This window comes from Onychostruthus taczanowskii, unplaced genomic scaffold (assembly GCF_017590055.1).
Source record: "Onychostruthus taczanowskii isolate IOZ18803 unplaced genomic scaffold, ASM1759005v1 scaffold35, whole genome shotgun sequence".
NCBI classification, from domain to species: domain Eukaryota; kingdom Metazoa; phylum Chordata; class Aves; order Passeriformes; family Passeridae; genus Onychostruthus; species Onychostruthus taczanowskii.
This window is the reverse complement of record NW_024500905.1, coordinates 4,616,488-4,642,219: the sequence shown is the minus strand read 5'-3', so window position 1 is coordinate 4,642,219 and position 25,732 is coordinate 4,616,488. Positions and strand designations below refer to the sequence as shown.

The 25,732-nt window shown below is 36.7% G+C and overlaps 1 protein-coding gene across 2 annotated transcripts in view; it reads left to right on the top strand.

Moving 5' to 3' along the window:
- Positions 1-25,075, top strand: part of LEMD3 (LEM domain containing 3) — a 41,452-nt gene extending 16,377 nt beyond the window's left edge. The window contains exons 3-13 of one of the 2 annotated variants that reach the window (XM_041411285.1): positions 1,443-1,509; positions 8,551-8,618; positions 10,472-10,551; positions 10,637-10,785; positions 11,417-11,518; positions 12,579-12,681; positions 12,912-13,090; positions 19,636-19,717; positions 22,399-22,504; positions 22,595-22,673; positions 22,901-25,075. In XM_041411285.1, coding sequence (XP_041267219.1) covers positions 1,443-1,509; positions 8,551-8,618; positions 10,472-10,551; positions 10,637-10,785; positions 11,417-11,518; positions 12,579-12,681; positions 12,912-13,090; positions 19,636-19,717; positions 22,399-22,504; positions 22,595-22,673; positions 22,901-23,064 — 1,179 coding nt within the window. In that variant the 3' untranslated portion in view covers positions 23,065-25,075. Of the gene's footprint in view, positions 1-1,442; positions 1,510-8,550; positions 8,619-10,471; positions 10,552-10,636; positions 10,786-11,416; positions 11,519-12,578; positions 12,682-12,911; positions 13,091-17,873; positions 17,999-19,635; positions 22,505-22,594; positions 22,674-22,900 lie in introns of those variants that run through there. The other variant, XR_005953186.1, reaches the window with a different exon arrangement.
- Positions 25,076-25,732: the final 657 nt, after the last annotated feature.

Here is a 25,732-nt window from a genome sequence, read left to right as displayed (position 1 = left end):
CTTGATTGTTTGTTAGCTACAAAGGTTATACTGTTCAGTTGCTTCTTTTATGTGGTCCAACTTTTTATTAGAAAGAAAAATGGTCACAGTAATATTTTTCATGTTCTACTCACTGTAGCTATTAGTGAAGTCATGGGTGTACCTGCTGGCAATAAATGGAACTTGAAGTACTGCTGGTGGTGTGTGTGTGTGCTGGAGGACTGATTTTCCTCTTCTGCCATTCACAGTGTTTTCTGGCCAGGAAAAGTATTAGTAAGATTGGTTAGTTGCCATTGATGTAGTTGAGGAGTATCAATTACATCAACTTACTCTCAGTGATGGTTTTGTAGTACCAGAATAGGGAGAGGTGATGCTGGTAATTGTTGATAGTGCTGTTGGGAAATAATTTGTCTATTGTTTGATCAATGAAAGAAGTATTTTGCTTTATTGGTAGCAATTTTCTTACAGGAAAAAAAAATTGGACTATTCGCATTTTAAAATTATGTCATAGTGCTGGTGCATCAGGGAATTAAGCCTAACATAGCTACTTTTTTTTTTCAAAATAAGTATAACCAGCATATGCACAAATTGGAAGAATACTTTTTTGAGTGTTTTTTTTTAAATGAAGGCTCTAGTCTTAGCCATTTGATAAAACTTCAACATTTCAGAATAGCCTTTAGCGCACGTAATTCTTTGTGTATGTAATTGCATGCTCTTTCTCTTTTTGTTTCAAATAATTCCTTCTAATATAAAATGGTCCTGGTTACATTTGAATAAAATTACTTGATATCTTGATAAGTTTAACTCCCCTGTAAGTAGCAAATTATATGACATCTCATATTCATGCTTATTTTTGGAATTAGGCCTTTTTGTATTTTGGTGTATGCAAGAGGTATCAACAAAATAGTTCACAGCTTTCTGGTGTGCTTGTTTTGGCTTTTTGTTTGGTGAGGGTGGTTTATTTGGTTGCTTTTTTTATTAAATTACTGTAGTTTGAAGGTATACAACAAAAATCTTCCTTTGCTCTGGAATGTAACCAGATGGTACTTTTGTGTGGCTTGTATAAAATGTCACATCACATTTATAAAGAACAAAATTTTTATTTTTACACAGTAGCTATCAAAAATCCACCCCAAACAAAGCAGATTTCTTTTGAGTCATTTCACTACTTTCTCTGTACTATCAAAATACTACAGAGAGTCTCTTGGTTGTAACTGGCAGATCCATCAGAGTCCAAGCTGCAATCTAGTTTAGCTTCAGTCAAGATCTAAAAATTCAGTGTATACTTGGATTCAAAATCTATTGCCTGCATCATTTTTGGTGTGTGAGACGTTACAGCTTCCTACCTGTATGTGTAAACCCTGGATTTTTTTCTCATGGTATGTGAAGATTCTGGGAATAAAGGGAAAAAACTATATCTCTACTACTGCTGTTTTAACATAAATATGTTTTTCTCATTCTAGGAAGAGGAAATAAGTCTCATGATGAAGAGCTTGTATGCACTTCATGATAAATTGGCACAAGTAGCAGGTAACACTTAAAAAATATTGTGATGTAACATTATGGCAACAGCTACAAAAAAGTCCATGCTCAGATAGTGATTTGTAGTACTGGGTCCCTGATAGCCACTTGGAGCTCCATTTTGAGAAACTTGAAATCCTGTTTCTAGTTCACTTACGCTGTCTTTTCCCACCAGTGTTGTGCCTTTTGTTGCAATGTTTGCTAACGCGATAGGCACTTGAATATTGTGATCCTGTGTGGTTTTTGACCCGATGCCTTAATACTTTAGTAATCTCATTTTGTAAAAGGCTGAAATTAAATTTGCTGTATGTGAAGAGGACTATGTGGGTTTCTTAAGGGTCATTAATTCACAGTGGTGAGAATTTTGTGACAGTGATAAAATGGTTACTAATAAAGTGAACAGTAGTGGTTGAACAAGATTGCATTGTTAGACAGAATGTCCAGCTTAACCATATGACTTATACAGTAATGAAAAGTGCTGCATATAGTAATGTGTCAGATTTGGTGTTTAGGGGTAGTATAATTGAATATTCAAAGTAAAAAATAGGGTGGTTTTATCTAGAGTTGTAAGGATCACAGCTTTAAACTGCACACATAGGAAACGGTGGAAGTTAAGGCTGTGATTGTAACTTTGGCATCTGGTAACTGAGAGTTACAACTGAGTCAGTGTCATGACTATTAAACAATTTTTATCATCCTTGCATATTTAACCCATCATGTGTTCAGGAGGTCTTACTGATCTTTGCCAACTATTTATTTGGCATCAGCAAGTTTTACCTAGAAGGCTTTTCCATTACTATCAGGTGCTACAGACATTTCACAAACATGAAAAAATGTGGAAACAGCTCTGTGTCAGATATGAAGCTGACAGTGTAATATGTCAAGGCTGTATGGGAAATGTGTGAGAAATTTGAGCAGCTCTGTAATACCCTTTAAATTGCAGCAGTAATCTATGCTCATGCAGAAACATTTTGTTTCCACAGCATTTGCAGTGTCTGCTGTGAATAAAATAGGTGTTTGGACAAACCCCACATATTTTGGTTTGTTTACATCAGAGAATCCCGGAATGGGTCAAGTTGGAAGGAATCACAGTGGGTCATTTGGACCAACCTCCTTGCTTAAGCAGGATCATCCCAGAGCACATGGTGTAGGATTGCATCCAAATGGTTCTTGAATATCTCCAGCAAAGGAAGCATTCCACATGCTTTTTGGACAATCTGTTCCAGTGCTCAGTCACCCACACAGTAAAAAATTCTTCCTCATGGTCAGGTGGAAGTTCCGTGCATCAGTCTCTGCCTGTTGTCTCTTGTCCTGTTGCTGGGTACCACCAAGAAGAGCCCAGATCCATCCTCTTAACATCCCCCTTCAGATAATTACAGGCATTGATGAGGTCCCCTCTCAGTTGTCTCTTCTCATGGCTGAGCAGGTCCATTTCCCTCAGTCTTCCCCATAAGAGAGATGCTCCAGTCTCTTAATCATCTTTGTCTTCTGACATAGACTGTACTATAGCTTAGCATTCAAGGTGTTTGTTGCTTTTCCTTACTTAGATCACTGTCATGCTGCTTCCCTCTCTTTTGAAGAGTGTAACAGCTTGCTGTTTTTTCAGTGTGTCATCTGCCCCTCCAGAGGCCGTACAGTAAACAATGTACTTGCATGGGTAAAAAGGTTTGGCACGTAATTTCTACATCCGTGAAAGAAAGGGAGTTTTCTTTATTAGCTGAGGCTTAATTCAATGTACAAATCTTTACCTGTCTGCCTTATGAGAAAGAATTTGTGTGTTCCAAGACAACTGCTTTCTTCACCAGGTCTCAAAGATGCATTTTTCTCTATTATCTATTTCTGGCCAGAAGGATCTTCAAATGCTTCCTTTCAAAAAATAGAACTATCCTTTCTGGTTAGGTGGTACTCCAGGCTGGAGCTGTAATGTGAGATTACCTGGTTGCTCAGTAGAGTAGCTTTCATACATTCTGAAGAAGGACTTAATCCATCTTTACTTGGACAGAAATTCTCCTCAATGCCAAGTTTCTTAAGATACGAGAGGAAGATGTCTGCTGTCCATTTTTGAATACTGTATTGGTGTAGAGCTGGCACACTATCTGGAAGCAGTTTAAAAGGCATAAAACAGAAAGCTGCAAGGGAGATGCAGGATTTAAGAGTGTTGGTCTTGTGCACAGTGCACCGCTTCAAAAGAGAAGTTAAAGAATACAGATTTGCTTAAAGTGGTGCTTTTCAGGTCTCTCTGTCACATTCTTGGAAAAGTTTCTCTCATTTCATACTTGGCTATGAATCATTTGTTCATATTATAACTATTAATATTAAAAAGGCAGGCTGGAAACTTGAAGTAGTCTGTTCTCTTAAGCTTTATTCAACATCTTGCCTATCATAAAGATGGCCCCCTCAAAATTTGGTTTCTATTATTATTTCTACTGATCTAGTTTCTTACCTTGTCAACTTCAAATGGAGAGCAAGTGATGGGGCTTTTATTTCAGAAGATAGAACATGAAGGTTTTTTTTAAGGAAGAAAATGTCAGAGTAACAGTTCATTAATTTTGAGTTAATATACCATGTTCCAGCTGTGGATACCTGTTCTGGACTCCAATATGTTGTCAAATTATTTCATTATCCAATGTAGAAATAGGTTGCCTTTAATGCATCACTGTTCTCAGAATTACTAGGCTACCAAACCTACAACCAAAATATCTGCTTTTTTAAAATTAGGGTTACTTCAGCATATGTTAATTACTGTATATCTTGGTCTTTCCTGGAGAGACTTCAGTAGATCACATCCATTTTCAGTCAGACCTGCAAAATGAATAAATCTAACCACTATATTCAGAAGAAGCAACCAGCTACCCATGGGTATGACCCTTTCTTGTAGATGAATGATTTTTTTAGGTAGCCATTTCTTTTGCCTAGCATTCTTCAGTGTGACAGTCTATTGGATTTAGACAGTTTCCTTCTTTACACAGGTCCTTGAAGAAGCAGGGGTGAATTAGGCTTTCATATGTAATAAGGCTTCCTGATAAATCCATGTCTGGAAGAAAAACCTGGCAAAACACCTAATGTTATTTAATATTAATTTCAACTGTCATCTACTGTATCTGATGGCTGTCACAGGCTCTCTGTTCTGTCACTCTCCTTAATCTTTGGTTATTCAGGTAATTGATACTGTGCTGTTTCAAACCAGTGATTAAACAGCTGTTTAGCCAGTTCTGGTGTTCTGCAGTGTTATTGAGCTGTTGAATTTGCCTTTGGAAGATCAGGCATTCTTACTTGCTCTTGGTCTGCTTCTGCTTTTCTTGAGCTGCCCACATTAGTGTTCTGCTGCAAGTAGCCTGAAAACATGAGACCTACTGGACAAATGTCTTGAACACTGCTTGCAGTTTGTGTTGGTGGCCATATCACATCTGGCTATAAGCTAGAGGTCTGTGCTAAATCCATGTCTTCCTTGAAATATTAGATTTCCACTGTGCTTTGCTACCAAGTGAGAAAATTATTTGCAGTGTGAAGGAAATAGTTCAAAATTTTGAATATTTCTGTTGCCTGTATATGCTGCAGCTCATAAGTTAAATGCCTACATGAAAGTCAATTTTAAATATTCTAAAAAACATCTGACTTGGTTTCTGTATTAGGAGCAGTTGAGACATAATAAATATTTCTTTAGAATTAAAACTTTAGTCATTTTTTGGTAGTATTTCTAGAAGGATTTGACTTCTTAAGTGGCTTGCCCAAATACACTAACACAAGCTAAAATGTAGTTTTGTCATCCTTGCTGGAATGGGCTGCTTTTTGCCTCCCTTCAAAAGCAAAGGTTCTTTGATTGCTCTTGAAATTGGTGATCAGAACCCAAGGAAAGTTTAAGATCAAAGACTCATGCTTTCTAAAGTCAGCTTACAGCAGACATTATAACAAGGAGCAGTTTTTACAAAGAGCTGAGATGTATCTTGCAGCAGACTTGTGTAAAGTTTTTTTGCCTGTGCTTCAGTTTTATTCCTGAATATAGGGCCTCAAATGGAACAGTGGGAAACATTTTTGGCTCAGACTATGGAAAGTGGGTTTCCAGGCCAAGTGGTTAATGATTGCACCAAAGTAATTCAAAGTAAGCCTTCATTTGCAGAACTATTAGCTAACACAGTGACTGAAATGGCATATAGGAATATCCTGCTGTTGCAGTAAAACAGAAGGTTGTCTGGCTTGTGAAATGCCTAACTTTCTGCAAGCTTTCAAATTCATGAGTTTCTCAGAAGAAAGCTGTTAAATGAATCTCAGAAAAAGATGTATTGGAATGAGAAACTGTGTCTCCAATAGCTTTTTGTACAAGACTGAAACTCCATAACTCTGATTGAGAGTAGGAGACAAGATGAAAGTGATTTTTATTCCTCTCCCCCCTGCCGCAGTATTGCTTGAGGGAAATACGAACTGATGGGCCTTAGACATTGTCAGAGCCCAGGCAGCAAAGGTTTTGTTAACTGTTAAACTTGTTCAGAGGGAATACAGTTTGAAAAAAATTTCAGCAGCTGGATTGAGAGGAAGCTGTCTGCTGATTTCTGAAGATGAGACCAGAAGCTGTTACGTCAGTGTGCTGGCTGGGTGCTGCATAAACATAATTCTTGGAAGAAGGCACATAAGATTAACATTTAAAACTACTAAAGTAATTTAGTAGTCTCCTACCTAAGGAAGCTTTTGTCCTCTTGTAAAAGGCAATGATGTATTCTCAAAAGGTGGAAAATCCAACATAAACCCTGAAACTTCTTTTTAAGAATTCACATTTTTTTCACAATCTGTCTCCTGCTTGTGTGTTTGGTTTGCTTTCCCGTCTGTGTATTAACCTTACCCATTCTCTCCCCTAAACCCTGAAACTTCTTTTTAAGAATTCACATTTTTTTCACAATCTGTCTCCTGCTTGTGTGTTTGGTTTCCCGTCTGTGTATTAACCTCACCCATTCTCTCCCATTTACTTAATAACAGGGCTTTTCTGCTTATCTAGATAATTAAAAAAACAACCAAAGAAAAGCTTCTCAGCAGAAGGGTCTCATCCCCCTTCTCTCACAAGCTGTTTTGTTCAAAGTATGACTGTCATACATTCTCTGGATTAAAAAAAAACCCAGAAAGACTTCAGGTCTTACCAAACTAGAGAAGGGGCTTAATTGTAGGAATAACTGTCAGACTTGCTCATATCATACAACTTAATATCAGGTATAAATTGTATGTATGGCTTTTACAGAGATATGTTTTGGGTTTCTTGTATTTATTCCATCAGTTCTAGATTTAAAACGATATGTTTACACCAGAGACTGTATGAGTATGCTGTATAGTTATTCCAAGTCTGCTAATCTTCAAACATGAAATCACTAATGATTACACATGTAAATTTATGTGTGTAGGCTGTACAGTTTAGGCTGTACAAAACCAAAGTCTGCCTAAATTACATATAAGAAAAGCCCATAGCTCCAATTCAGGTGCTGAGTTCTAAAATAGAGTGGGTTTTTTATGAAAGTGACCATTTTCAGCAGTGATCTCTCTAGTTTTGCTTTTACAGTAGACTCGGACACTTTGAAAGTCTTAGATGTTGCATCCTAATTTTCAGGTGAAACAACTTGTAAAGTTTTCTGCTCAGTTCTTGATTGAAAATACACGCATGCACACAGGCCTAGTTCCAGGAGCACTTCCAGGCCAGTTAGCATATGAACACTCTTAAAAACACTGTACCTATTTCTCTATGGCCCAACAGTAAGAGCATCCCTGTTAGGCTAATGTGCTTGCAAGGCCAAATTCTCTTAAATCTGTTGAAGATTAAAGTGTACTGTTGAAGATTGAAGTGTACTGAACAAAACTTCAGCAGTCTGAGAAGGACTTTGGCTTCATAGAAATGTGTATTTCTTTGGAACTCCAAATGAGTGAGGCGTGAATGTGCTTCTCCATAACTTCCTAGTGTTTCCTAACTTTTGCTCACATTGCCTTGAATGTTCCTGTTTGTGTAGGGAACTAATACTTGAAATTGCTTTTTTAAAAGTATATTCCAATATAAGTGAAGGTTTACATTTTACAGAAGCACAAGTATCTTAAATTTTCTTAGCCTTGCTATAGCTTTGGGAATAGTACAGCTTGGCATAGATTCAAGAAGGTAAGGCAGGCATAACACTGAACCAGTGAAAGACTGGGTTTGTTGTTTCCTATTTTATTGTTTTGGCACAGTAAAAGCATAGTTGCAGATGCCAAGACTTAGGGGGTTTTTAAAAAAATATCGGGGAAAAAAAGTGACTTGCCACTGCTGACAGTTCTTCAGAAATTATGGCTTAGCGATAGATGAAAAACTGGTGTTAGACCTTTTCCTTTTCTGTATGGCTTTGTGCTGATATGACTGTCCCTACTTTCACTACTTTTTTTTTTTTTTTCATTGCATGAACCATGTACCTTTAGTTTAGCAGAGAAAACCAGGGAGATGATGGCACATAAATACCTTATTTCCTGGCTACTTCTCCACACATTCCAAAACCAATAGAAGATTATAAAAGTGCCCATTTCAAGCTAGAAGTGGGATTTTGTGCATCTTCAGGAAAGCAGTGAGTTACCAGAATAACTTAGGCCAATCTAAAATGCAGTAACTTCATAGTGCCTGAAATACTATGGGTGTATTTCAACTGGAACTTGGGTTCTATAAAAGATAATACAGGTTTTGGATTTAAATGTCTGGAAGCTGAGTCAGGGTACAGTAACTTTTATAGCAGTGTCCTTCTGATAGTTCTTCATGCTGCCTATTGTTCTGCTTTTGGTGTAAATACCAAACACAATTTCTGAGCAGTCCATAAGATCTTACTGCTGTGATTTGCACATATTATTAGTTCCGAAAATCATTGGGATTTTTTAACGTCTTTTGAAGAAGAAATTTGTGCAGAGATTTTTTCCATGTTTTTAGTGGAACCTATGAGAATTACTGTACTGCTGTGGCTGCTTGTGTAAATCTTGTTAACCATAAGCTGGTGTTTTGGTGATTTTATTTCATATAATGCAGTATTAAATAGATCAAAATAAAAGTTTCCATTTTACCAGGGGAACATGAATGTGGCAGCTCTACTCAAAGAAACCTTACCGTCCAGGAGGCAGCTGCATATTTAAAAGTAAGCAAATGAGTTATTTTTCATTGATTGTATAAAGATCTGTATAAGTTACAATTAGTAAGGCCTGTTTTCATATCTACTGTATTGACTAAAATTTGACATAGTATTGAATATTATTTGGAAATGATCAGAACTGATGACTTTAGTACATGCTACATATGGTTTTTATTTGGGGATGTAGTGAGCATTTGGGGAGAGGGAGGGTAAAAGAAACTGACTTAATTGCAATGAAAGTGTAGCTAGTAGTGCTTCAGTGACATGCAGAGCTTTTATCTCTTTCATTAAAACACCAGGAGATGATTTGGATTGATGGAAATAGTTGACCAACATGAAAATAATAAATTTATAATACTCAAATATGTAGTTTTTTCTCTGGAAATCACTGTATTGTTTTTTGAGACTAGTAGAAAAAAGGATAGTGTTTTCCTTTCTTTGTGGAGAAAGGTTGATGGGTAGATCTGTGCAAGCAGCCTGACAGGCAGCAGCTGTTTGGAGAGGCTATTCATTGATTCTTTAAATAGAAATGGTCAAAAAAAGGCCTTTTTGTTAATTTGATCACTGTGCAGTATTATGAATTCCCACTCTGTTATTCCCCTGCCTCACTCCCCAAATAAAAGATGACTCTTGCCTTGTCTTGACAGCTGTAGGGTTTATTTTAGCCCACGTTGGTGTACCCTTCAGTGGAAAACTACTTGAAGCTTTTAAGAGGGTAGAGAGTGTAAGATTTTTTTGATGGGATGGGGAGGAGTTAAACTGATGTATTTAATATACAAATGTGTAGAAATTTTACATTTTGGCAAATGTGTATGTAATAGACAAAAAGGGGCAATGCTTTAGAGCATCCCAAAGAAGCTGCTGACACTGGTTTATGGTTTGGCAATAATAATCTCTGTCTGTTAAAATCAGTCCATTGTGGAAAAAATGACGGTGATGCCCTAGAGCTGATTGTCTTGCCTATCTGTTATGCTGAAAGAATGACATAACTGTTTACTGTTACCATAACTGGTTTAGCTCTGCTAGGAAGCTCATGTTTAATATGAAAAATTGTTGCTTTGTAGGAAGTCTTATTTAACCGAAGAGTTGCTTTGCAGAATTTGTGTGTTCAGTGGTAAAATTTTGGTACTTTAATCTCAGAGGTAAAATAAAACTATTACTCTCTTCTCTTAAGTACTTATGCTTGGATTCTAAGCCAATATGAGGTTCAGAGGAAATATGAAAATAAAACTTTTTGGGGACTATAATTTCAAATACAACAGTAACTTCCATTTTCACTTTTCTCTTTCTGCAAAAGGACATGTTAAATGAGCTACGGAGAAGCCTTAGCTCAGATAGCAGTGAATGTTATCCTATTAGAATTGATATCAAATAATTTTTTTAAAAGGCAGTGTAATGATGTCATTTCTTGATCTACAAATACTGGATTTTTTTTTCAAAATATCTGTTAAAACTGTGTTTACTCAAGCTTCTTAAAAAAGAACGGAGCACGGAACTGCTTTTATAGGAGGCATTTCCAGCGGAGTTCGGATCTAGTTGAAGTTTCACTCTCGGAGTAGATTTCCAGTGATCGCCGCCTAGTGGCTGAATAGTTTTTGCTTATTCTAGGTTAATGTGGCTTGGCTTTTCAAATAGTCCTCTGTACTGTTCCCAAATAGTTTGAGGGGTGCTGATGAGTCTGGGAACTGCATGTAGCACAAATAGATTTACTTTATGTAGTGAACACCTACTGAAGATCTGAAGTATCAGGAACGAAACAATATAGTTTTGACTACTGATCTGTACAGTATCTCAGCTTCATTGGCATGATAAGTCCCTGGTTATTTATGAAATTACTGATTAATATTGTATTTTGACAGAATTTAGATCCAGAATATGAAAGTGTACTTAACACATCATTACAATGGATCTTGAATAGTGGAGAAGATGTTGGCATAAAGTAAGTGGTATTTATTTCTTGATTTAATTTCTTCTAAGAGAATGCGTAGTTTTTCATTTCATAAGTACTGTATGTTTTTTAATAGGTGTCTCAGCAATGACCCTAATGAGATGGATGTCACTAATGTGACAGATGTGAAGTATCTGGAATCCACTAGTCCAAAGATGTCTTTCAGGTGTCGTTTTCGCCGTGCGTTTGTTAATGTAACTCACAGATTATCAATATTGCTTTGGGGTAAGTTAATAAAACAGCCTTTTTTTGTTGTAACTCGTATTTATCTAAGTGCATGGGGAAAAGAAGTTTAGCGAAAGTTTTTATTCAGCCATAAAATTTGGGATTTCTATTGGTATCTTGATTAAATTTGGGTTTGATATGCATTTCTGTTGTACCACTGTATTTCCACACTGGTTGTTATAATCTGCTTCTTTAGTCAGCTGAACATATTCATTCTTTGGGAAATCTTTTTCCCTGCCAGAGCAATATCTTGTGTTTTTCAAAAGTTCCATATTGAACTGATCAGAAAAAGGAAATTGTTCAGTAAAAAGATTATAGCCTTAATTTTGAGGATATTTCACTGTTGGCCAGGAAGTTTAAAAAGTAACTGCAGAAAAGATGATCTGGGATACTGAGCTGTTCTTAAAATAATTAAATGCTTTCCTGGAAGTAACTGCTCTTTCAAGTCAAAGAGTTTGTGTTCCTGTGTAAGAGTATAAGATACAGACAGCAAGTACAGTGTATTTCACTAGCTTTGGAATGTACAGTGCTTGTTAGGTAGTTCAGTATACTTCTGAAGTATGCCTTGTAAACTCTGTTAAATATCCAATACTCTAATACTGCTTAAAGTGTATTATGCATGTTAATGCAGGTGTAGCAATGGTTTGGGGAGTCTTACACTACATGAAATACCGTTGGGCAAAAGAGGAAGAAGAAACAAAGCAGATGTATGATATGGTGGTGAAAATCATAGGTATGGCATGTTCAGTTGTGTCTGATGTATCTGTATCATCTTTGTATAAGCTTTCAAAGTACCGTTAATTAATTCAGTTGTGTTTCTTCATGTTTACTAGTTGTCACGCTGTTAAGAGTTCTTGGTCCAGTGTGATCCATGTGTTTTGTTTCTCTTTTTAAAAAAAACAAAAAAACAAAAAAACAAAACAAAAAAAAAAACAAAAAAAAAAAAAACAAAAAAAAACCACCCATCTGTTAAACCTAATCAAAGCTTTTGACATAAAGCTTGTAATTGTGAATTACATCAACATGGCTATAAAGTTGCCATTGACTTGATAGTTTTTTGTCCTACCGTTGAATACAAATGCAACATTTGTTTACTGAAGTATGATGGCATGTTGCTTTCTGTATCTGTTTCTTCAGCTAACTTCAGTTAAAATATCCATTCCAAAAATGTGTAGTAGCTCTCAGTACCATCCTATGGTTTTTCATAGAAAAAGCAGCTTTTTAGTTAATTACTTTGACCAGACGTTATTTTGGCAAAATAGTATGCATAACTGAGATCTGAAATCCCCTCTTTCTACTTGAAGGCATGGTGTTAGCACTGGGTTCTCTTTGTAGTATTTCTGTTTGTAGTCTTGTAGTCTTACTTAAGTTGTTGTACTACTTTCGTTTATGGTAGTCATGATAAATACAGAGATGGTAGAGGAATCAGAACTCTTCCGTTTTAACCATGTGCCTGCCTTTTTTGTCTGCAAATCAAGTTTTGTTGAGGTGGAAGAAAGGTGCTTTATTTTCAAAGATGGCCATCTTTGCTAACACTTAAAAATTACCAATCAAGAGTAACTGTAAGAACTGTCTTCCTTTACTTCAAAATTATTTGGGATACCTAGATACACTGTTTGGTTAATTTGCCTTAAGAATGGTTTGGAGAAAACAATGTTTCAAAATGCCAGGAAAACCTAACTATTGAAATTGGCGTGTTCAGAGTAGCTGTTAATTGCCAGAAGTGATGCATTTCTTAATGTTTGCATGAGCTACATAGTTATCAGTTTGGTTTCTTTGTTTGGTGTCCTCAGATGTTCTAAGAAGCCACAGCGAGGCGTGTTCAGAAAATAAAGAGTTACAGCCTTACATGCCAATTTTACATGTGCGAGATTCTTTAATACCACCGCAGGACAGGTACGTTCTCACTAGAAGTACTGAAGGGGGGGAAAACCAGTAAAAATAAATTGGTCAGTTAACTTAATTTCAGATAGAACTTAATTTCCTAATAGATTGCACAGTGTAGTATTTTGGAGTTTCCTATTGCAAAGGTGGAAGGAAAAGCATTGGATTTCTCTTACATGGTGGATGTCAACCATGCAGGTTGTTGTTACGCTAACTTTGTAATTCTTGCTTTAATTTTTAAGGAGGAAGATGAATAAAGTCTGGAATAGAGCAGTTGACTTTCTTGCAGCAAATGAATCTAGAGTTCGTACAGAGACACGAAGAGTAGGTGGTGCCGAGTTCTTGGTTTGGAAGTGGATGCAACCTTCTGCAGCGTGTGACAAAATTTTAGTAATACCATCCAAAGTGTGGCAAGGCCAAGGTATTGAAGATATATTTTGCAGATATAATTGTCTTAATTTCTGCATCTAACTTAAAAGTGGTACTCTGTTGCTTGAAAACAAGCATGAAAGGCTTGTTGTCTTTCATGCATTTAAGGATTGTTACAATCTGTCAGTGCTATTTCTCTATTATCTTCTTCTATGAACTTACCTTTGTTGCACTGTGTCTGCCTTGTTTTCAAGGGAAATGAGCTTTTTTATTATAGCTACTGCAGATATATGCAGTGGGTATTTAGTCAAAGTGAATTACTGCTTCCTTTTTGTGAAATAAAAAAATGCTCTTTAGTTGGTCAAATTCTGACATGCCTTACTGTTAGTAATGTAATTGGTTGTATATGACAGCAGGTAAATTGTATGTTGCAGACTTAAGTTTCCTGCTGTTAAGTTGCCAGTAAGCTGCCTAAAGACAAAGTTAGGAGGAAGAGATAATTATTTTAAAAGGGAAAGTGCAGGACAAAAGACTCCTCAACTAGGAAAATGTGTATTTGGAACATCTAATAGCGTTAGATGTTCTAGCTTTGTCATAAACGTTTTTCTACACTGCATTTGTTTTTCAGATTGTGGTGTAAAGCATTTGCTTTAATAGAGAAGGCAGTTTGTCGTACATGGATTTTTCAGTGGCCTGTCACTTTGCAGTTTTATCATGAAACCAAATTGCAAGAATCTAGTAGGTTTGCAGTTGTGTGTTTGCCGTGGTCATATTTTCCTGGTTTGAAAAACCTTTCTTGGTTTTCCTTTCTGTTTTTCTTCAAACCTGCTAAGCTTCAGGTTTTGGTTTGATCTTTTATTTTGGTCAACTAAAAATTGAAACTATAGGACTTGAATTCTGGTTTGCAATTTAAAAAGAATGGTCATTTCTATCTCTGCCTGAGTGTGAAAGTAAGTAATATCATTATATACTTCTCAAACTTACACTACTGGTTCTAGCATTACATTTCTCATTTTAAATAATTCATTGGAAATGACGGCTGCTTTTTAAAAAATATCATGTGAATGCTACTGCAGGCTTGAGGTTCTGTTTGCAGTAGTAGTAATGTGGCATTCTGCTGTGGCAACTATATTGCTTGATTTCTCAATTTCTCAAAGTTTTCGTTAGTAAGATGTGTAGGTGAACTTTATTCCAGGAGCTGTGGAATCTTTTCTTTCCAGGTAGGGATGTGCAAGTGCTTTAGTTGCAATACAGAAATTATGGGTTTTGTCAACAGCTGTTTCTGTTCCATCTCTGTAGTACTGCCAGGATTGAATTTCAAGCACTTAAATTGAACACAGCTTCTGCAAGCTATATATGTATTATAAATTTGAATCTTCTACATAGTGTATTATTCAGTGCATGCTGGGAAACATCATGCTCTAGTTTCAATTTGCTGCTCATTTGCTTTCAGTTTTTCTTGTCCTGTTTGGTTGCAGTATAAATCACTCCATGACATTCTGTCTGTCTTGTATCAGAAATCGGATTGGATTCTCCTCACCTGGAGATGCCTCAGTGTGTGATATCTCAGGTGGTGTTTTGCTACCTGTAATGTATATTCAAGACTGTAAACAGAACAGTGGTCTCCAAAACTTCCTAGAAAGACTGCTGTAGTAGCTATTGTTATGTACCATCCCAGTTTGAGCATCTGATACCTACTTCAGCGTCTTGCAAATGTGGACAGAACAACTTGATCTCTCAGCTGTGGCTTTTATCTGTATTTTGCTTAGAGTATGTACTACGACTTCCTGTTTTCTATTGCATAGGAGGTATCAAAATCCATTCTGTTTCAGTGCTTTTAATTGCAATTTTTCTCATTTTCTTGTTACGTTGGAAGTTTAGTGAAGATCTTTGAAGAACTGAAATTGCATATTTCGGCTCTAACAGAAGGGTGTGGAAATGGGGTGGCTGAAATGACAATGGGTTATTTGGGCTCGTGACAGCAGGCAAAGGCAATTTTCACATGCAACATCTCTTGCTGTTTTGCACTCCTTGTGTTCAAATGACTGTTGAAAATAGTTCTGTTGTGTAAGTCTCATGCTTTTTGCCCAGCTATTTCTTTCCTGATGTTAGGAATTATACACGTATGTTCTTTTCTTGGAGGTATACATTAACTGGAATTTAAGTTCACACTCCACTACTGAGGTTTGAATGTAGAAGTTCATAAATTTAGATACTCTTCAAGACTGCTATGCCCTGAACAGGTTCAGTATACAGAAAATCATAATGAATTCTTTGGTTTGAATCTTGTGAATAAATTTCAAGCTTGCAATTTTTTAGCAGTCTGAGATCTGGTAGTGCTCTGTAGCAGATACCTGAGGACCTACAATTGAAGAAGAAACCCTTTTCAGAGAGGCCTGTGAGCATATAGAGGGATATCCTTGAATGATAGTGTGCATTTTAACTGTGGGACCTGTAGCTTGCCTGAGATCTAATGCCTGCTGTCTGTTAGCAGTGTGTTAAAGCATCACTGTGACATTTTTTCCAGTCCTTCAGGATGCAACCTGTGTTTTCACAGTTTGGTTTGGTTTTATTTTTTTTCTGGATCAGAATAAATTCTGGTGCCATCCCTTTGAAATATTACCTACTGGATACAGTAGTTGTACTTCTTAAAAAGAAAAGAGTAGGTAAGCTAATTGTAGGATGGACAAATTGTAGGATGTTTTGAAAACAATGTACAAGAGAATAGTCAATTGAGAAACAATCTTGATCATGTCAAGTGATTTAATTAAATCAGTGGAGAGGACCCTACCATTCTGGTGTGTTCAGTTTGCTTTTGAAAGAACAGATACAATTGTGCTGTCACACCTTTGATAACTGGAGCTATGAAGAAAACTAGGTAGGCAGGGCTGCAGTGTAGCTAAGATGACAGTACAAGCTAAAGTTCCTTGACAGCCCTGGAGATGAGATAAAGAGGTTCTCTAAAGTACCACATCTAGGATGATATTTCATCCTGCAGCATGGAAGATAACCTGTTACCTTTTGTGAATGACACCCCTCCTCCCTAGCTTGTGAGAACATAATCCTTTCTCTGAACAAAAACAAACAAAAAAACTCCAAACCGCAATTAGACTCTGAACTATTGCAAGAAAACAGGATTTCATGCTGCTTGTAAAATTCCATATCCATCCTATGTTTGTCTTCTATAGCTGAATTAACTATATTGAACCTCAGTTCAACCATACTCTTCTCATTGGTAAGGTACTAATTTCAGTATCTTCCATGATGTGTGAAAGGGCATCATTTCAATATTTTCAGGTCATTGTTTTCTTTTTTTTTTTTCTTGCCTTTGATAAGAAGGGTTAGTACTTAATAAATTGCAGTGATCTGTGGCTTAACATTGAAAAAAACTGGTTTAAGAAACATGGCTACCTATATTTGATGCAAGTGTTCAGCCTTATCAGGTTCATCAAATTCACATCTACTGATCTTTTGGGCTGTCTTGTAGCCCGTGGTGATGATACTTGGGAATTCCTTTAGCAGTAATATATTAGTAATTCAAGGGGCATAGAAAGCTGCACTGCAATCTCTTCAGTGTTCATTTTGAAGCCAGTGCAAGAGACACTTCTTCCATCATAGACAATAATAAAGGAGTTGACAAAAGCATGTGTGTTTTGCTGCTACTGCTCTTCAGATCTGGAATGATACATTGATACTCAGTTTAAGGTAGTAAAACAAAGTACATTATGAATGAAATAAAAAGTAGGTTCCTTTTCTTGAAAGTGCTCAGTAATCCCCAAGGGGAATTTATAAAAGTCCTGAACTTTTTCCCACCAGTGACTTACTGCACAAAGTTGTGTCTCTGCTTTTCTACTTCATCTCTACCTTTTTATCTTTGTCTTGTAAGCATTACTCCTCAGAACTATGTAGAAAAAGGTGTGAGATGCTTAGTTAACCAGTGTGTAGCTTATACTGTTGTCCTGCAAGAATGTTTGCTTATGCCCATATCAAGAATATTTTGTATGCTCCACACCAGTGTAACTTTTCAAATAATCTGTACTCTGAATCAGTATTCTGAACAGCTTTGTCACTGAAACAACTTCTTTTGGGGGAGGGGGAAAATCAGTTGTTACAGACGTGAAATGAAGTTCAAGGGGCATCAGTTAACTATGCTATTTTCAGTGTTGCTGTGTAGGTACAGCGTTAACTTGCCTGTGTCTTCTCTACTCTCTCTTTTTAGTGCCATTTCTGATATACATATTAAGGGTTATTATTGTTCTGGCATTAATTTCACACTTCACTGATTTCCATGGTAATTTTTTCCCTTATACACGAAAAGCTCCATCTAAGTTGCAAAAATTACTTTTAATTTACCATTATTTTGAAAAGCTCTTTTGAGAAAGACAGAGTTCATCTTTATTTTCATATGCTGCACTACCCTGGGCACACTTCTCTACTGGTAGGATGTTACATTAAGTTAGAAGCAGTTTAGTTTCGTGCTGATGGTGGGCTCTGGCTGAAGTTATCTCAGTAAGCACCTGACATCTTCCAGTCAAAAGGACATCAAAGTTATTAGAAACTGTAACAGGTAAAGCTTGGTTTATATAAGTAACTACACTAAAGGATGAATTCCCCATTTAGTTACTTTTGGATAGCTCAGTGGTTTAGCTGCTTCCATAAATATCAGTATGGATTTTTTTTTAGTTCATAAACAGCTTGCAGAAATGTTGATCCTCTTGGTCTAGGATCTCTGCAAATAACCTCACCATTCTTTATCCTTGGATTAAAACCATGTGCTGAATAAATTTAGTTGTAAACAATCAGCACATAATTTCCTCAACCCCACACCTTTTCAGGTCCAGGTCCATGACTAGGCCACCCCAGATCACCTTCTCCAGTATGGTGTGGTGCCCCAGTGTACAATATGCTGGTGACATTTCACCCTACCCTTGATCTGCTGGAGCCAACCTCCATAAGTAAGGTAAGTCCATGTATTTTTCAATGTTGCTTAGTTCTGTAAAGTTTTTGTTGTATACCCTATGTATAATTTTTAATAAGGGGCAAAAAACTTTACAAAACCATGTGCTGTTGAAAAAGGACTTGTCCTTAAACTATAGGCAGCTTAGAGATAGATGCAGTGTCACCAGCATATTTGGAAATCTGTTCCCAAGAGAAAAACATATAGTTGTTACAGGTGTTGGTGACTTGCACTCTGTGTGCATGTGTATTCTTAATAAGAACATTTCTAGTTATTTGGGGAACTTGCAGTAGGCTTGATATTAGAATTGGAGGCTACCTTTTCTAATTTCTAGTTGGTAATTTTATTTTATTTGTCTTGGGAATTTACATAAGAAGAAGGTTTTCTATGCAGTATTTCCAGGCAGTGAATTTTCTCTTGGTTAGTGCTTGTCTTTCACAAGCAGTGTCTTCCACATGACTTATTTTGTCTGTGTGATACGGTTTTTGTTTGGGTGGCATACAGAAGAGCAGCAGTGTTCATGTATTTTGGATGTACTTTTAAGATTTAAAAAGATCAGCAGTAAGAAGCACAGACATCTGCCCGAAACGGACACTTCTGACCCTTGGAATGTAACATCTTGAATATGTCAGGTTTTTCTAAAGTAGGATTGCTAAGGAGAAGCATTAGCAGCAGTTTAGAACATAATTTTTTGCTGTTGAGATTTTAATCTTATGTTTAAACTCTTGACTCTGCTTATCTCAATCTTCAAAGTAAAATTTCCTTCAAGCCTTGAAAGCTGTTTTACTAGGCTATCCCCTTTCATTTCCGCTGCTGATTTGTTGGCCCTTCTCAAGGCATGGAGCTGCCTTATCTGAATCTGAAGTGCTCCTTGATTCCTTTTCTCATGGTACAGTCTTTGCTTGTGACTCTCACAAGTAGAACGTGTGAACGTTAGAGAAGTTAATATTTATTTTAGGATTTCAGAATGTATTTCATGGCACTGTTTAGCTTTGAGTTACTCTGTTATTTTTGATTTTCATTTTTCTTCTTTTATCTGTTTTATCCTCTGGTATGTTTCATTTCAGCTTTTTAGAAGCTTCTGATCATGTGAGATCATTTAGGACGATAAAACCTTTATCATTGTAGAGCATTCTTGACATGTTACTGCACTACAAATGTAATGCAACATCCATCTTAAAGTCTCCTTATTTATTAGCCAGATGGGCAGCAAATTGCCCCAATAGTGGAAGAAATTAAAATTTCATCAGGCAGTGAGAACTGTATGGTTAACTTCCAGTTCCAAAAGTTTACTCCAGGTGTTGTGTATATCTGTCTTTTCATGGAGATGTAGTGCAAATCCTTTCTTTTCAAGTATATGGTATTTTTAAAAATATCCCAAATTCCTTCCATGTGGACTGGATATAAGAGAATGCCTTAAATGTAGAAGTTTTAAGTATAAAAAATTCAGCTAAATATGTTATGTTTTCTTCAGTGTGGTAGAAGGCTGTGCGAAACTAATTTGCTTGAATTCTTTCATATATGAAATCAACTTTCTTCTGAGCAAAACTAGAAAAGTATTAATGCAGAAAGTTGACATTTGTTACCTCAATGATATTATGCCTGTAAATAATTAGTATTTAATTTATTTTTCTTTCTAGCATTTCATCTAGATAGAAGAAATTCACCACCGAACAGCTTGACACCATGTCTAAAGATTCGCAATATGTTTGATCCAGTTATGTAAGTAAAAACAGTTATCTGTCTGTATTTCTGCATTCTTTTGGAAGAGTCCATTTCTTACCTCTGAGAGGGATTTGGAAGAAGTGAAGAAACATGAACATGTTGAAAAAAACAGGTTGTAAAAAAAAATGTTTCTCTTAACATCTATGAGAAGATATAAAAAACCTTAACCCTCTGTCTTCTGTCCTTCATTGTATTGCTTTGTGTCTTTGGCTCACTTCTTGAAAGATGTGGCATATAGTCAAACTATTTGGAGCAATGACTGATCTTTCTCCATTAATCAAATTTGTAAATGTTCAATTGTATCAACTGACAGAGGCAACTCATGTGGCCTGACAACAGATTGTAAATTTCTAGTCTTGTTCAATATTCTGAAGTATTTGGACAGCTACAAAGCTTGCATAGTTTGCATTTAAAATGCTGAATTGAAATAATTTATTACTTTATGGCACTAAGGCTGCCTAATTTTGAAGCAAATGGATTTTTGTAGTGGGAACAAATTAGTGCTGCCTACTGACTTCTAGTGCTCATGTAATTCTCATAATTCTGAAGTATGTACCGTGTATGAATAAGTAACAAGCTTTGTTTCATGTACCAAGAGCTAAGGAAAAATAATTAATTTTTTTTTGTAGTCTGTTAAGTCTTCGTCTGCTCCACTATTCTGTTATATCCCCTTTGGCTCTGGAGTAGATCATGGTAGGAGTTGGGAACTAACACAGAGGTTATGACAGATAATCCTGTATAAGCTTTGAAGTGTCTTTGTCCATTGTAAAAAGATACAGGGACTCCAATAACTTCTCTGGAGTAAATTATTCCTTAATGTGATTATACAAGGGAAAATTACAGATGCTGTGTCTAACAAGGGTACGTGTGAGATGCTACCTCAATAATACAACCCATTGATTAGGACAGGAAGTAAGGGAGGACGTCAGAGTATGGACACAAGTGATTGCAAAGTTTGGATGTATTTATTCAGCCTTTTTTCTAGCCACACTTAATTTAGTTTAGTTCCTTGCCTTATTAACTGAAAGGCTGTTGGTTAATTTAGATGAAGACAGTGTTACCCCTAGCATAGAGAAGTACTTCAAAAACCTTTTCTCAATGTCTTTAAGATTTAATGTCTGGTCAAAGACACCAGCTTCTGTGGCTTCTATAATAACTTTCAGGTTGCAGTAGGGTGAGCAAGACTGAAATTTCAAGGGTTGTTCTTGAAGCAAATTGATCCTCCTGTAGGAGGATTAAAACATGAGATTTGCAGAGAATTTTAAGGGACATCAACATCCTTCTTGTCTTTGCTTCAAAGAAGACTTTGTGAGCTGTATTGGTTAGTTTGAGTGGTACTGAAATAGTCACTGTAATATTTCTTGGTATGTTGTATTGGTTACTTTCCTGTTTCAGAATGTTAGCAGTTCAAAATGTCTGTTGTTAATGGAACTAATTACTGAGATGTTATTTTTGTCAGGACAGTCTCCCCTTTTAGCCTATATCTTTGCTGTAAGCGTCAGTGTTTTCAGTACTGACCCAGTCCGTGTCCAACAGGTGCATTAAAAAGCCCCCACATTTATAGACTAGGAGTTTTTGTGTTTTAGCACTTGTCTTTAGTGCCTATGTCCAGTCAGCTATTTTGAACATTGTGACTTCTAATACATTGACTTTTTGTAGACATTTTCTTTTGGAAGTTGACCTAGCTCCATTACTGGACTGCTGGATTACATTCGTAGTGGGCTACTTCATGCAATTCTCTATTGTACTCCCTAGTGCATTCTTCTTCTGTGAGCTGTCTTTCAGAGGACTGTGCCTTAAGGAAATAGTTCTTATCATACCCTTGGAATTATCTTAAAGAAAACACAAACAGAAATCCAAAGCCCTCAGTGCAAGACAAACCATATTATTAGTCTGCTTGTGTCATTAGAGGAAGGAGGCTTATGTTCTTGTTCCAGACCTGAAAGGGATGAATACTTTCAACCACCTAAAACATAGAATGTACCAGTGTCTGTGATTAGATTGTCAAGTATTGTTTTGACGTTTGCTGTGGATGCAAGGTATGTTTAACAAAACTAGTTTTAGCTGCTCTTACAGTGACTGTATACTAACAATAATTACTGAATTCCTTTCGGTGATTGCACCGGTAGCTGTTAGAAGCAGCCCCATGAAACAGGTCTTTTTTCTTGACCTGAGATTCATCTGGGAATATACTGGTTAACTTGTTTTTATTAATGTTAGCACAGCAAATAATCAGCTCTCTACTGCCAAAAGTCAAGGAGGAATCATATCAAGGGAACAAATTGTCCAACTTGTTCACTTGTACATTGTGAACCCTCACATCACAGCAGCAGACTTTGTTGTGTGTTCTAGACATTTACTATGCAATGCAGAAGCATGTTTTTTTAACTATTAGTCTAAGCACCACTTGGATGCTTAGAAAAAGCCCATTTTAGGACAACACCCCACCCCCCAAACAGAGGTTATTCCTTTTGATTTGTAGGGTTGAATTGTCTAAAGTGGACTGTAGGAGCCAATTTACAGTGTATTCAGTAGGAAAAGTACTTAATCTGTCCCAGAGACGTTTACCAGAAAATTATGTGAAGTTGCAGAGAAACCAGACTCAGTAGGGAAGTATGAGAATGTTGTGAATGTTTAGAAAAGTATGTAATCCCTTAAATCTTATATTGTTTGCCTAGGGAAATAGGTGATCACTGGCATCTAGCAATTCAAGAAGCAATCTTGGAGAAGTGCAGTGATAATGATGGAATTGTTCATATCGCTGTAGACAAAAATTCACGTGAGGTGAGTGTCCTTCCAGTACCATCTTAATACTTTGTTCATCCTTTTCAGCTGGACTTGCAAAAAACCCAAATCCCTCTTTCTCTTACTTAGGGCTGTGTATATGTCAAGTGTCTCTCCCCGGAGTATGCTGGAAAGGCTTTCAAGGCATTACATGGCTCTTGGTTTGATGGTAAGGAATGGGAGTTTATAACAAAAGATGGGTAGAAATTACCCATGGGTGCAGCTGGAGTTTTTTTAAATGGTGAAATGTTTTGTATCTAAAGTATTGAGCCGTTAAAAAAAAAAAAAAAACAAACTAATTTTGATGTAATGGCATACTTGTGTTTTACATCCCGAAGCAAAATGCAACAGTACTGAACTAGAAGGTTTCTCTTTTCCTGTTTCTTTGCCTCATAGGAAAGCTGGTAACAGTAAAATACCTGCGACTAGATCGGTATCATCATCGTTTTCCCCAGGCTCTTACTTGTAACACTCCACTGAAGCCATCAAACAAACACATGAACTCTATGTCACATCTGCGTCTTCGGACAGGCACAAGTAATTCTCAGGGAAGTTCCTGAGAAAACTTTCTACAACTGCTAGGACTGTTACTTGCAACAGGAATGTTCCTGTTTGGCCGCCGTCTTCCTTTTTTAGTGCTTTTTGTATGTAATACTTTAAAGAATTAAATAAAAGTTTGAATGTTCCAGAAGTCTTGTTTCCAAAGGGACTTAGCAATGAGGCAGTAATACTGAGCTGACAAAAAAGGAAAAACAAGTTGTTTAATGAAGTTTTCTGGGGCTATAGTAAACCGATGCATTTAAGTTTTGCATGAGGAATACCGATTTCATTATACATTTGCAGATGTGGTGATGTATTTTTGCACCAAGAAGTGTTTTTGCTAATACAAAAGCATGGAGAAAAGAAGACTTCCTGTATTTCCATAGTTTCCTGTGAAATAATCTTGTGGGTATTTTGTAACAAGCAACCTACAGTTCCTGATGGTGAATAAGTTAAAAAAAAAAATCAGTCAATATTAGTTTTTGTTGCTATATAAGAATCTTTTTCTGCAGCTGGGGTATGGGGAAAGTGAATTTGGCATTAGTGGTTGCATATCAATGTGAGGGAAGATGAACTGATTGCGGATGTACTGGGTTTTGTATATAAATGTAAATGCTGGTGGTGGCAAAAAGGGTTGTGTTCTGTGAGGATGTCTGCGTCGAAGCAGCAAATAAGCTTCCTATTTTATTCAAAACCTATTGTTTTATATGGTTTTGGCTGTACCATGACAAGAGGCCAAATACTTAAAAATGTTGGCTACAGGTTAAATATCTTTTATAGGTTTTATATAAAATACCTGACTGATTTTGTGTGAAAGGTATGATACCAATTGTAATGAATTCAAATTTGTGAGCAATAAAGAAGCAATTGGCAGATACTGGACAAATATTTTGTGAAAAGCTGTATTTATTATTACAAGTGTCAGGGCTGTGACAAAATACCATTGGATTAAATGACTTCCCAGTATATTATAACATGTTTTAATTATCCATTTATGTGTTAAAATTTTAAAATTCCTTCCTTGCAACAATTTTGGCTCATGCAAACTAGTGCAGCTGACAGTAAATCTTGTGATTCCAAGCTTGTAAATTTACTAATGTTTACCTAGAAGTACAAAATTGTTGCTGAGAAGCTTAGTTACAAATCTAAGATTATTGGCTTTACTAATCCCCACTCCTACAACCATTTTACCTAGTTATCCAGCTGAACATCCTGTAGGAGGTGAGACTGGGAGCACACCAGTCCCACAAATTTTACTCACTTTACTTTGTAGATATGATGGATCTGCAGCATGAACTTGCACAAATAATGCACGTTTTTCTTACAGTTAAGTAAACATGATGCACACTATTCTGCAACAGGAAAATCCTATTGTGCCTTACCTTTGTGCTTTTGTGGGCACCATGTTTATTATTGGGGAGTTTGTTAACTGAAAAATTTTAAATCCTCGGTTTTGTCTCAGATGCTAATGAATGAGTATATATAATATATAATCAGCCACGCAGAATTCTACTTACCAAGGACAAGTACATATTTTTGATGGGTAAGTGGATTGTGCCAGGTCTGGTAGATTTTTGATGAGTTTTATTATATACATATATGTATATGTATAATATACATGTATATGTATTATATATATGTATATAAACTAATTTTGTTTTATTTGATGTGCATCATAGTGATTTGTTAACCTGACCTTAGTGACCCCATCTTGTGACCTGTTGCAAGAGTGAATGTAAAAATAGCTATGGCATTTTAAAAGGTCGCCTCAATGCAAATGCATCTATCTTGCTTCTAAGATATATTTCTTGTAAACACTGTACATTTTAATTGTAATATGTACTATTATGCAGCTTATTTTACCTTAAACTGTTAAGTTGACCGATATCCCTTCCTGCAAGACAGGGGAATATGTATAATATCTGAACATTTGAGAAAAAGCAGATGTTTGTTGTAACTTGTTACCCTATCCTGTAAAAACAAACAAAAAACCAAACCAGACTCGAATTAAAGGTTTATTAGGGGTTTTTATATGTGTCTCACCTTCTAGATATTTGGGTGTCTCTGACTCAAATGCTTTTCTTATCTGGGGTGGAGGGGGAGGTTGATTTGTTACAGCCTCATAACTAATTTTTAGTATTTGTTAGGATGTGAAGGTGCTGCCATGAGCTGACACAGACAGCTGAGTTTCACTAAACTGCCAGCTTGACTTTCGTCCTGATTTTGTACACAGGGAGTGCAGAGACATTACCTTGCTTCCTAAGTCATGGACGTGCCATGTTGTCTCTTCACTGTTAAAGGACAGGGGTGAAAAGCTTTAACCTTGTGCTTTCAGCCTCTTTCTTGTATTTTGAGGTACAAAGAGTCATGAAAGAGACTTTGGTAGAGAAGAGGTTGGCTTTTTTTCCTGTCATTATCTTATGCTATTTGAGAACTGTTTTAGTGACGGGTTGAAGGTTTGGGGGGTAGGAGGAACAAAGAATAATGTGTAAGTCCCTTATTTACATTCATTTGTCCCGCATACATGTACGTGTCCCGTGAGGACGGGGAGCAGGAAGAAGTTTGATGTCGTTCAGTTCCCTCCTTTCTGGAAGCTGGGCACGGTCGGCCCCGAGCGCTGCGGTAGTTTCGGGCCGGTGCTAACGCGAGGAGCGGGCTCCGGCTGGGAGCCGCGGGCCGGAGCCGCTG